Raw genomic sequence first — 11,829 nt, forward strand, 5'->3', positions numbered from 1 at the left:
TACACAATCGACAATCAAGCGACCTGGTGTTATATTCTTCCAAGAACAAAAAGAGCGCAAACACCTATTTCAAGTTTTACATAATCCAAAATGGCATCTACCGTGAAAAAGATGTGTGATAGTTCTGATTCGAAAAAACGCAAAATTGAAGATTCTCCGCCAGACTCAAAATCATTCAAGGGGTTTTCCATTGAAAGGGTATTGAGGGAAGACCAACGCACGAAATTTGTATGTTTGGAGGGTAAATTTAAAGGCAACGAAGATCTTGCCGTTGTGCTCCTGGAGAAAGAGCATTTTCCCACACAAAGTTTAGGAAGGCTTCTATCTAATGAAACGACATTAAAAGAGACGCTTAAGAATGATATTTACAGTACGTATGAAGCAACTCCACCGACAGACTTATCAGGTGATTACACGCTCTTTGGTAATTTTTTATAATGATTTCTTTATGTTCATTCTGATCAAAGTACTTGTGTGAAAGGGGAGACAAGTGTGTCCAGCGTAAGAATTACCTCCCCTGGATTTTTGCACTTCATCCGAGTTATCATGAGCTAAGTACACACGTAGTTCCCTGCTGAAACGCATCCACAGGTGCAAACCCTTGAAGATCTGGCAGCAATAAACAGTGTATAGTATTTTCTAAATGATTACGTAAGGAAAATCTTTTTAAATGGTACCATGTATGGAATAGCAATTGTTATTTCTATACATGCATTCACAGTTTCTGTGCCCTAGTGAATGAACTCTCTATCTTATCTATTTGTTTTGTGTTCATTTTCAATTTTTACGCATATAACATAGAGGAATTATTGTCCGGTAAATCCCAAGGTTTGCATTGTATTTAGTTTATGTTTATTATGTTGATTTGTAATACAATACACACTGCACAATTTGCAACACTTCCCATTATAATTGTTTTTCTTCTTGTGCAGGTTTTAAGACTACCTTGATATACCCAGCAACACAGAAGCATGTAGACAAATACTCTGAACAGGACCACTATATCATCCGAGAGACACCAGCTTTGTATGAGAAAATCACACTACCATGTCTTGAGAGTAGTAACTTCAGCATGAAGGTACAGTGTTAAACAATAAATAAATTGATAAACATTGATAAATACATCAGACACAGGTGATAAACAATGATAAATACATCATTTACAGGCGGTACACAATGATAAATACATCAGGTACAGGTGATCAGCAATGATAAATACATCAGGTACAGGTGGTAAACAATGATAAATACATCAGGTACAGGTGGTAAACAAGGATAAATACATCAGGTACAGGTGATAAGCAATGATAAATACATCAGGTACAGGTGGTAAACAATGATAAATACATCAGGTACAGGTGGTAAACAATGATAAATACATCAGGTACAGGTGATAAGCAATGATGAATACATCAGGTACAGGTGATAAGCAATGATAAATACATCAGGTACAGGTGATAAGCAATGATAAATATATCTGGTACAGGTGAGGGAATAAGTAAGTGTACCAGTAAATATATGCATGGAAGAAGATTGGTAAAATGTCACTTGGACTGGCAAATTTGAAGGCAGTCTTGCTGGTTGTTAATCTTGCAAACTAGTCTCAAAGCTCAGTGCTCCAGATTATTATTTCTTGTGTGAATATTTTGAAAAAGCAGTACAACTGGGTAACTCACGCAGGGGGAGGGGTGTTATCAACAGTTTTAAATTTTGACATTTCAAATTATTTGTTACCATGGTTACAGTGGGTATACAACATCCTAGACAAGAAGAGTGAAGCAGATCGGATCGTGATGGAGGATCCGGACCCAGACAGCGGGTTTGTGCTGCTGCCAGACATGAAGTGGGACGGGAAAGACGTTGACAGTCTCTACCTCATAGCCATTGTACACAGGCATGGGATCAAGTCACTGCGAGATCTGGGTCAACAACACCTCCCTTTGCTGAAAAACATACTAGAGAAGGGAACAGTAAGTCAGCTAAACCTGTTTGCTGTTTCCTGACTGACGATATTTTAGGGAGTGTTTATTAAATTAATTGATCTGTTCTTAACATTTCTTCTAAGGAGGGGCATTTTAGTCTTTATGTTTTATTTTTTTACACAAACTGTTTAAGGCATCTTCATTAACTGTCCAATGTGATTCACATGAAGCATGAATGTTTGGTGGGACGATGTATTAAGTGTGTTTCATCAAGTAAAGTAAGAAAGAAGGGAAGACAAGCAACGATTTTGTTTGTCTGTGATACTTGGGATCTTCCCATGAAGATTCATGTCGGAAAGGATTTTCAGCAACCCATACTTGCTGTAGGGGCGACGATTGGGATCAGGTGGTCAGGTTTGCTGACTTGGTTGATGCATGTCATCGTATCCCAATGGCGTAGATTGATGCTCATGATGTCAATCACTGGATTGTCCAGTCCAGACTCAGTTATTAACAGGCTGCCGTCATACAGCTGAAATATTGCTGAGTCCAGTGTTAAACAGAGCAGTAGAGATGTTATGTATTGATAGCTTGTCATTTCTGATAGCCATTTGTTCATGGACTTTAAAATGCATAAATGATTAGATCAGTTAGACAGCCCGGTATGAGATAAATGGATATTTGTGTTTGATTCAGAACACTATACAGGAGAAGTATTCCGTGGCCAAGTCCCAACTTCGTGTCTACTTCCACTACCAGCCCTCGTACTACCATCTACACGTTCACTTCACCCATCTACGCTTCGAGGCTCCAGGATTTGACGCCTTGCGGGCCCACCTGCTGGAGGACGTCATCGATAATATTGAGACATGCAACGACTTCTATCAGAACAAGTCCCTTATGTTCACAGTGAGAGAGAACCAGCAGTTGTACAAAGACTATAAGGAGAATGGCTACTTTAAATAATGGGTCAGGATTACACAATGTGTGGATTCAGGGGGCACTTATGGCCCAGTCTCCTAAGGCACTGCGATTCGCTGTGCAGGGTTGTGTCCCTTGGACACGCCAGAAACCTATGATTGTGGGTTCAAATCCCGGTTCGCCCCGATTATGTTTCTAGGTTTGTCAGCACCATATCCGTGCTCGTGGGTTTCACCAAAGTGGTAAACGTCTGGGACCTGCATCCCTTCGGGCTTTCCTCCCACATTAAGCTGACACGCCGTGATATAACTGGAATACTGTTAAAAGCGGCACTAACACAACTCGCTCACTCACTCACTGCGTGGATTCCAGATCAGAAAGTTTTCCCGGCCGCCTGTGTTGGTCATAAGAGGTTACTTTAAAGAGTCAGGTGGTCAGCCTCGGTTCGTTGGTTGATTGTGTCTCATCTTACCCAGACGATCACTGTTCAATATCAATCACTGGTATGTGTGGTCCTGCCTGCGGTCGTATAACTGGAATATTTTTGAGTGGGGCATTTAAACATTAAACCTCGCTGACTTGGTTTATGCATGTCATCGTAACCCAGTTGTGTAGATCGATGCGCATGATGTTAATCACTGGATTGTCTGGTCCAGACTCGTTATTTACATGAGGCCTCTGTCATATAGCTGGAATATTGCTGAGTGCAACAAACAAACAAACAAACAAACAAACAAATAAAACAACAAACAAACAAGGAATCGTTAATGTGCAACACATACTGGCTGCTGGATAAGTCAGCTTTGGGGAAACCCTGGGTATTGAGTGGTCACAATGGCTGCCGGATAAGGGAGACAATGGGAGACCAGCACTAGGTGTATCCTGATGCTGTATGACTGGTACTGTGAAGGCTTGACTTGACCTTACACTGGTTTGGAGGATGACACTGGCAGAAAAATGTCTCAGGACTGCAGGATTTATCTCGACCTGCTCAGAGGCCAATATTCCGCCCCAATTCTGCAGCAAATATCATTTAAAAGTCCTACATTGGAATTAAATATTGCCCAGTTCATGTAAATAGCTATAATTAATAACTACCGTATTCATTGAATCAGCGCCCTTCTCTTATAAGCCTCCACAGCGATATTTGCTAAAATATTTGCTAGTGAATAATCCTAATTAGCGCCCCTTCCGATTGATCAATGTACACAAGACTTATTTATTTGCGTATAATACGCACTCATGTGTTATATGCACACTTAATTATGGGCAATTAAATTCTGGAAAAAACATTGTTGTATATAAACATTTCAGGCTGTCAGCATAAACCACGAAAATTACGATCTTTCAACTGTTTTTTTCACCAAAAATATTCCATTAAGAGCCCCCGATTTCTAATTTTGAGAGCACCCTGGGTGCTTATTACGTCGAATATGGTAATGTTTTGTCGAGGTGACCTGTAGTTCACTGATAACAAGACCAATATAGAAGAGGTATGAATGCAATCTCAAAATACAGTGTTAAAGTCTAAATTTTGAACAAAATAACAATTTTTTCCCCAGTTTGCCTGCCAGGGGCCCTGAGTTTATATGTAACATTTTTTTATGTAAATCATGGAATTTGTCTTTGTAAAATGTAAAACCAATCTTTATAACATAGTTTTGTACCTAAATCATGACAATAAACAGATTATCACTCTATCCTCAACTGTTTGGTTGGATCTTCATTGTGGAGGGTCCTTGGTGGCCCATTCGTCTAAGGCTCCACAATTCACCATACATGCATTCCAGACCTCTATGATGGCTGGTTTGGATCACAGATGTGCCCTAATCATGTTTCTTGGTGTGTCAGCACCATGTCCGTGGGTTTCACCCAAGTGGCAAACATCTAAGACCTGCATCACTTTCTGCTTTCAGGGGCCACAGATGGCCCAGTCGCCTAAGGCGCTGCGATTTGCTGTACAGGGTACTCCTTGGGCATGCCAGAGACCTATGATTGTGGGTTTCGAATCCCGGTTCGCCCCGATTATGTTCCTATGTTTGTCAGCACCATACCCGTGGTTGTGGGTTTCACCGAAGTGGTAAACGTCTGAGACCTGCATCACTTCGGGCTTTCCTCCCACATTAAGCTGACATGCCACAATTTAACTTGAATACTGTTAAAAGCAGCGTTAAACCCAACTCACTCACACACTTACTGCATTCCTCACACATCAACTTTACATGACCAGATATAACTGAAATACTCAGACAGAGAGTGAGTGAGTTAATTAGTTAGTCAGCTGCACATACTTAGTTACAATTTAGTTTACTATATGTTAAAAGGTAGGCCATAAAGTAATGCTAAAGGTATCTGCTTTTTGAGGATTTTATGGCCTACTATTGATTTATTTGTTTGTTGTTTAACGCTGCACTCAGCAATATTCCAGCTATATGACGGCGGTCTGTAAATAATCGCATCTGGACCAGATGATGTCAATCACTGAATTGTCTGGTTATTTACAACTGCCGTCATTTCTGGTGTCCCCCACCATGATATTGCTGGAATATTGCTAAAACCTACGTAAAACCACACTCATTCACTCTGTGATTAAACAGTTCACCAGAGACCCAGGGTTGTCTGTGTCCCAAACACCCCATTGCAAGTTGTTGGAGGGAACTAATTTGGGAACCCGTGAAGGGGCTGCAAAGTTACAGCATTCAAGGCCTCAGCCAAGCTTTCAAAACGCTTTATGGTAGACATTTTAAGGACATTTCCAACTGACAAAAATGATGTCGGATGCAATTCCCTACTTTGACTGCTTCTATATGCTCCCTTGTTTTTTTCAGGTGAACAACTGACTTGCCTTTGCATGTGTTTGTGATGGGTGCCGCTGGTGGAGCAGGAAACGCTCAACTTTCGCGGACTCCTGATATGAGTAATTGTTAGTGATTCATAAACACATGCTTATGGTGTAGTCGCATTGATGTAATGATATGAATCATACAACAGACTGCCTGTAGCAGAGATTTCTTCTGATTCTTCAATTCTTATGATTCATGTGTTTTAATGAGCATTAGGTTTTGATGATATTCGTTTAAAATCATTATGATCAGCCATGAACTATGTATGGATGGATGGATGGATGCATGTATGTGTTAAAAAACGAAAACAGTTTGTGAAAGTTTAAAGTATTTATTTATTATCATTCAACTGGAAATCAACAACGTGGAACGTCACATTTCTGCCATCTTGGACGGACACTTGCAGTGTAGCACCACAGATAACCAGAAGGTCTCGCTCTTCCTCCCCAAGGATCTCGGCAGTAGTTGGAAGCGCCTGCGTAGCCAGCACAGGCATCTCCGTTGGTGACGGCGAAGTAGCTATCGAGGTATCCATTGGAGTTTGGAGACTTTGTTGACCAGTCCTGACAGGTTTGTCCACTTGAGGTGACAGACGTTGTACCGCTGTAGACGGCAGTGCCGCTCACAATGGTGTAGCAATCAGCAGTAAATGAAACAAAAACATTAAAATGTCCATCTGACAACAATTAGGGGGACAAGTTTTCTTTGATATGTTCACTTTTTTCAAAGCATTTAATAGGAACATTTGTCTATGTAAATCGCATAACTTCGGAAAATGAAAAAAATCAAATGCTTGAACCTTTTATGGTACATAATGGTTATTGCTCTGTCAATTTTTTAATCGAAAGGGGGTGGGGTGGGGTAGCCTAGCCTAGAGGTTAAAGCGTTCTCTCGTCACATCGAAGCCCGGGTTCGAATCCCAACATGGGCACAATGTGTAAAGCCCATTTCTGATGTACCCCGTCGTGATACTGCTGGAATATTGCTGAAAGCGGCGTAAAACCATAGGTATATTTTTCAAATTGTCAAAAAATAGATAAACATGTCACACAAGAGAAACTTGAGACAACACGTTAACACAGTTTTAAATAATGCCGACGCCCTAACATTCAACTTCAGTTTAACGACCTGTTACATTAGAAAACATCAGGATTCTGGGGTAGAATAGGTCTTCAGCAACCCATTCTTGCCGTAAAAGGCGACTATACTTGTCGTAAAAGGCGACTGAAGGGATCGGGTGGTCAGGCTCATCGATCCCAATTGCGTGGCACGATGCTCATGATGTCAATCACTGGATTGTCTGGTCCAGACTCGATTATGTACAGACCGCCATCATATAGCTGGAATATTGCTGAGTGCGGCGTTAAGCAACAAACAAAACATCAGGGTTATGATGAATCAAAGTCTGACCAAAAGTGATGGTGTAAATGATTGTTAAGTATTGAATACATCGATTGAACCGTTGACATTCTTTCGTAAATGATTTGGGGGTCGATCCGGCGACATAGAAGGCAGTTATGATAACGAGGTTAAACCTAGTCATGTCACAGATTTATTGATGTTGAGTGAAACAATCACAAATCAGCCCACGTTGTCGACAACCTATCCCTATTGTAACAAGCTTTAAGGCGAGTATGACTACCTTTGGCCTTTTTACCTACATTTCTAGAGATTTGGGAGAATAACTGAATCTTTTATGTCCCACGGGGGATATGTTGCTGGCAGCTCCTCCTGTATATCAATGACCTTGCATGCCCGATGTCTCCAAGTGACTATAAGCATCTCGTACCGTACATTATCCTTCAAACTCAACCTTTCAAAACATCACCACTTTTCATCCTAGAATAGGTATGCATAGGTTTGCATCTGTTATAATTATTTCTACATCTTAGCAGTTTTTTTTCTATGATGAAATAGAGGCATGCGTCCTGGAAATTTGGATAATATATCCAAGAGAATTAGGATTTGTTGATAAAACCAGCATTGAAATATAAGTGAGCAAATTGTTATCATTGGCTAACCAGATGCTGTTGTTGCGGCAGCAGTGGTTGTTGGTGCAGCCGTTGTTGCGGCAGCGGTTGTTCCTGCAGCGGTTGTTGCGGCAGCAGTTGTTGTTGCGGCAGCGGTTGTTGTTGCGGCAGCTGTTGTTGTTACTGCAGCGGTTGTTGTTGCGGCAGCGGTTGTTGTTGCGGCAGCCGTTGTTGCGACAGCTGTTGTTGTTACTGCAGCGGTTGTTGTTGCGGCAGCGGTTGTTGTTGCGGCAGCCGTTGTTGTTGCTGCAGCCGTTGTTGTTGCGGCAGAGGTTGTTGTCACGGCAGCCGTTGTTGTTACGGCAGCAGTGGTTGTTGCTGCAGCCGTTGTTGTTGCTGCAGCAGTGGTTGTGTCAGGACATTTAGCTACGTCACATTTCTCCCATCTTGGACGGCCACTAGCAGTGTAGCACCACAGAAAACCAGAAGGTCTCGTTCTTCCTCCCGAAGGATCTCGGCAGTAGTTGGAAGCGCCTGCGTAGCCAGCACCGGCGTCTCCATTGGTAACGGAGAAGTAGCTATCGAGGTATCCATTGGAGTTTGGAGACTTTGTTGACCAGTCCTGACAGGTTTGTCCACTTGAGGTGACAGACGTTGTACCGCTGTAGACGGCAGTGCCGCTCACAAGGGTGTAACAATCAGTAGCAGCTGAAATTGAATGTAATTGTTCATCTTTTTGCATGTAGTAGATTTCAGACATCTATTCTAGCTACAGTAACCGAAGGATTTAAAACTCGTTGATTATTTTGGTACGTGCTTGAGTACCTTTCAAGAAAACACATGGATCCTTGGTATCTACAAATCCCTGAAACCTCTTTCAAATGTTGCATTTCTTGAAGTGATCATGGGAGTACCCAATGATGCTATTTTATGATGATTACGAGTGGAAAGATGCTGACGGGTAAAAGTGTTTAACTTGTAATGCATCAAAGACCACAGTCGCTATACTTTTTGTTACCCTGCCTGAAAGGTGCTGATTTGTGTAAAAAGTTGTTAATTTGAGACACAACCAAATACCCCGCGTGTCCCTGGACAGGTCATACCAAGAGACGTTAAGAGATGGTACTTGTTGTTACCCAGCCTGAAATAAATGCTGATTTGTGTAAGAAGTTGTTAATTTGAGACACAACCTAAGACCCCGAGAGTCCCTGGACAGGTCATACCAAGAGACGTTAAGAGATGGTACTTGTTGTTACCCTGCCTGAAAAAATGCTGATTTGTGTAAGAAGTTAATTTGAGACACAACCAAAGACCCCGAGAGTCCCTGGACAGGTTATACCAGGAGACGTTAAAAGATGGTACTTGTTGTTACCCTGCCTGAAAAAATGCTGATTTGTGTGAGAAGTTGTTAATTTGAGACACAACCAAAGACCCCGGGAGTCACTGGACAGGTTATACCAGGAGACGTTAAAAGATGGTACTTGTTGTTACCCTGTCTGGCACTCGGCATTAAGGGGATTAAACAAGAACCGCACGGCTCATGCTCTCTGTGGTATATCCATGTTAAACTGCGCGGTGGTAATCCATTCGGTTTAAACTATAAAACCGGGATAAGTTCAGACTAGTTCAAGCTCTCGATCATTCCTCCCGCACCACGATGGCCTAAGTTATATATAAGAACGCAACGTTTAAAACTCATTATTCTATCTCGCCTACATGTATCGCCTATGTCTCTCTGTAAATGATAGCGGCCAAATCCCTATCATAACCATAGGAAATCTCTGCTAATAGCAGATCGATCCCCTGCCGCCCCATACCAAAAGACGTAAAAATGGTACTTGTTATTACCCTGTCTGGCGTTCGGCATTAAGGGGGCGACAACAAGGATTGGTCGGCTCGGAGTCAGTATACTGTGTCTGAGTAGGGTATTCATGTTAAACTGCGGCATCATGGTATCTCAGTGGGCTGGCACAATAAACTCGGCAAGCAGCGACGCACGCACACACACACACACACACACACACGTTCATGCACGCGCACGTCGTTAAGTAAAATAATTTTGAACGCAACGTTGAACACCATTCATCATTTCACCTTGAATTTCTAAATCGTGTAACACAGGATTAACTTGTGTAATTTCGTACAGAATTGTTGATGTGGTATTTCAGATGGTGTGAAGATGTGTGTTTGTGGGGGAAAATAAGGATTGCCTAATACAAACGATAACCCAGCGAATCCGTGGTATAACGACGGACTATTTAAGTTTCGTTTGTAAGTTGTTGGCACGGCGCTGTCTGTTAATGAAATGTTATTGTTTGAAGTTCAAGAATAAATTTTAAGGATGAAACGTTTCAATCAGCTGCAGTCATTTTTAAAGTTATATTGAATTTAGGACCCATTGCAAATATCACAGTCCCACATAGTACAATGAATGGCATATACTTTCAAAAAAGGGCTGTAAAACTTGTAAGGAGAGAACAGTGTTCTTTCCACTCACTTCAAATGCCCAAGTAATAAGTTACATTTGTCGCATGTCATAGTGGTGAAGTACAATAATCTTGAACGCAGCGTTAAAACCCCATTTCACCCCACGTGTACTGTTTTCATAAGAACACAATGGGAATTTTTCACGTATTTCTTGGACGTTTCGACATGTTGATGCCAAACGGACTTGTGTGAGGTGCTAAACGTGTCTTTGTGAAAATTTCTAGACAATATTATGGGGGCGGTCGGGTAGCCTTGTGGTTAAAGCCTTCACTCGTCACGCCGAAGACCAGGGTTCGATTCCCGACATCGGTACAATGTGTGAAGCCCATTTCTGGTGTCCCACGCCTGTTATTGCTGGAATATTGCTAAAGGCAGCGTAAAATCAAACACACTCACTCACTCGCTCTAGACAATATGGGCGAGAAGTGTTTGGGCTGACATACAGTGAATTCATGTCGTGGTACATATGAGAATAAAACCTGGGAAATTCGTAACTCGACCACATTTCACCTAATCGCCCACCCATCTTGTCACGATTGTCTGTTCTAGGTACAGCAAATATTGTGCGTTTCTGCTTTGTCTGAGGTGAGCTGATAGATTTGTCTATGCAAAATTGTAGAGACACTTTGGGCGATTATTTTTCGAGAGAGCATTCATTACATATCATTACCTGCCAAACTGTACTCTTTGATACGGATACGAATACGGATAAAGAAATTTGATAAAAGGATAAAACAAATCTTTCCTGTCACGAGAGAGACATCTGATGAAGACAACTTACCCTGGCAGGAGACCAAGAGGACAGCAAACGCCGTGAGGAGCAGGAGACGAGTCATGTTGGATGTTCTGTACCACTGATTCACTGACAGTAGCAACCCCGACGCGGGTATTTGTAAGCAACATCCGATGGCAGGCAAGCATTGATGATGTAGATATGATTTTTTCCCTCTACTTCATCACCATCTATGTCAACAGCATCTCGTGCTCCATTCGAGACAGCGTCCTTTGTTACAACACATGGTACCTGTATATCCTTATTTTTGACATGCTCGTCCTTTGTTTTAATATAAATGCATAGACCAAAACGTTGTCCCTGAAATGAAAATATTAAAAAAAACAACAGTTGTTAAATTATCTCAATGAAATAAAATAAAAAGGAGCCCAGAGACTCTCTTCAATTTTAGAGACACTGACACAATAGTAATTTAGACTTGCTATTATAGACTTGCATCAATGAATATACATTCAAACACCGCGGTGTCTGACTTTGATATGTCGAACATACGGATGTCTCGAAGTAAAAACTTGGTACCCGCGTATTTCTTTTATATTCATCATTTTCCGGTTGTGTCGAACCTCGGATAACTCGAAGTATTTACGTAGGTTCCTTTAACTTCGACACAACGGTGTTTGACTGTATTTATGTCACGTTCTGTATGGCAGACGTATGAAGGCACTATTCTAAGCAAAATCAAGGACAATGGGAGCATTATTTCGTTGTGTGAAGTTAATCAGAGGAACACGTGTTTTTATTGTGAGTGAGTGAGTTGGATTTAACGACGCTTTTAACAGTATTCCAGTTATATCACGGCGTGTCAGCTTAATATGGGAGGAAAGCCCGAAGTGATGCAGGTCTCAGACGTTTACCACTTCGGTGAAGCCCACGATCCCGGGTATGGTGCTAGA

At 41.6% G+C, this 11,829-nt stretch overlaps 2 protein-coding genes across 2 annotated transcripts; one reads left to right on the top strand and one right to left on the bottom strand.

The window, feature by feature from the left end:
- Positions 1-90: 90 nt before the first annotated feature.
- Positions 91-4,453, top strand: LOC139470687 (m7GpppX diphosphatase-like). Its single transcript, XM_071252928.1, has 4 exons — positions 91-406; positions 933-1,078; positions 1,746-1,970; positions 2,619-4,453. Exons 1-4 carry the CDS (start codon positions 91-93, stop codon positions 2,886-2,888), a joined length of 957 nt encoding a protein of 318 aa, XP_071109029.1. The 3' UTR covers positions 2,889-4,453.
- Positions 4,454-6,042: 1,589 nt separating this feature from the next.
- Positions 6,043-10,979, bottom strand: LOC139471022 (plasminogen-like). The gene is made up of 4 exons (XM_071253324.1): positions 10,925-10,979; positions 8,130-8,364; positions 7,708-8,052; positions 6,043-6,307 (listed from the first exon to the last, which is right to left on the bottom strand). The coding sequence occupies exons 1-4, from the start codon at positions 10,977-10,979 to the stop codon at positions 6,043-6,045; spliced, it is 900 nt and encodes a 299-aa protein (XP_071109425.1).
- Between the last annotated feature and the right edge of the window lie 850 nt (positions 10,980-11,829).

This window comes from Haliotis cracherodii, unplaced genomic scaffold, assembly GCF_022045235.1.
Source record: "Haliotis cracherodii isolate W230 unplaced genomic scaffold, xgHalCrac1.p SCAF_21, whole genome shotgun sequence".
In the NCBI taxonomy this organism is placed as follows: Eukaryota; Metazoa; Mollusca; class Gastropoda; order Lepetellida; family Haliotidae; genus Haliotis; species Haliotis cracherodii.

Excerpts from the sequence above, each read along its gene's own strand:
- LOC139470687 (XM_071252928.1), top strand. The coding sequence starts at position 91 with ATGGCATCTACCGTGAAAAAGATGTGTGATAGTTCTGATTCGAAAAAA. Across the intron at positions 1,079-1,745 it reads GTAGTAACTTCAGCATGAAG|TGGGTATACAACATCCTAGA; the intron begins GTACAGTGTTAA and ends CCATGGTTACAG. Across the intron at positions 1,971-2,618 it reads ACATACTAGAGAAGGGAACA|AACACTATACAGGAGAAGTA; the intron begins GTAAGTCAGCTA and ends TGTTTGATTCAG.
- LOC139471022 (XM_071253324.1), bottom strand. The coding sequence starts at position 10,979 with ATGACTCGTCTCCTGCTCCTCACGGCGTTTGCTGTCCTCTTGGTCTCC. Across the intron at positions 8,365-10,924 it reads CCTCTTGGTCTCCTGCCAGG|CTGCTACTGATTGTTACACC; the intron begins GTAAGTTGTCTT and ends ATTCAATTTCAG. Across the intron at positions 6,308-7,707 it reads TGCCGCAACAACAGCATCTG|CGGCACTGCCGTCTACAGCG; the intron begins GTTAGCCAATGA and ends CACCATTGTGAG.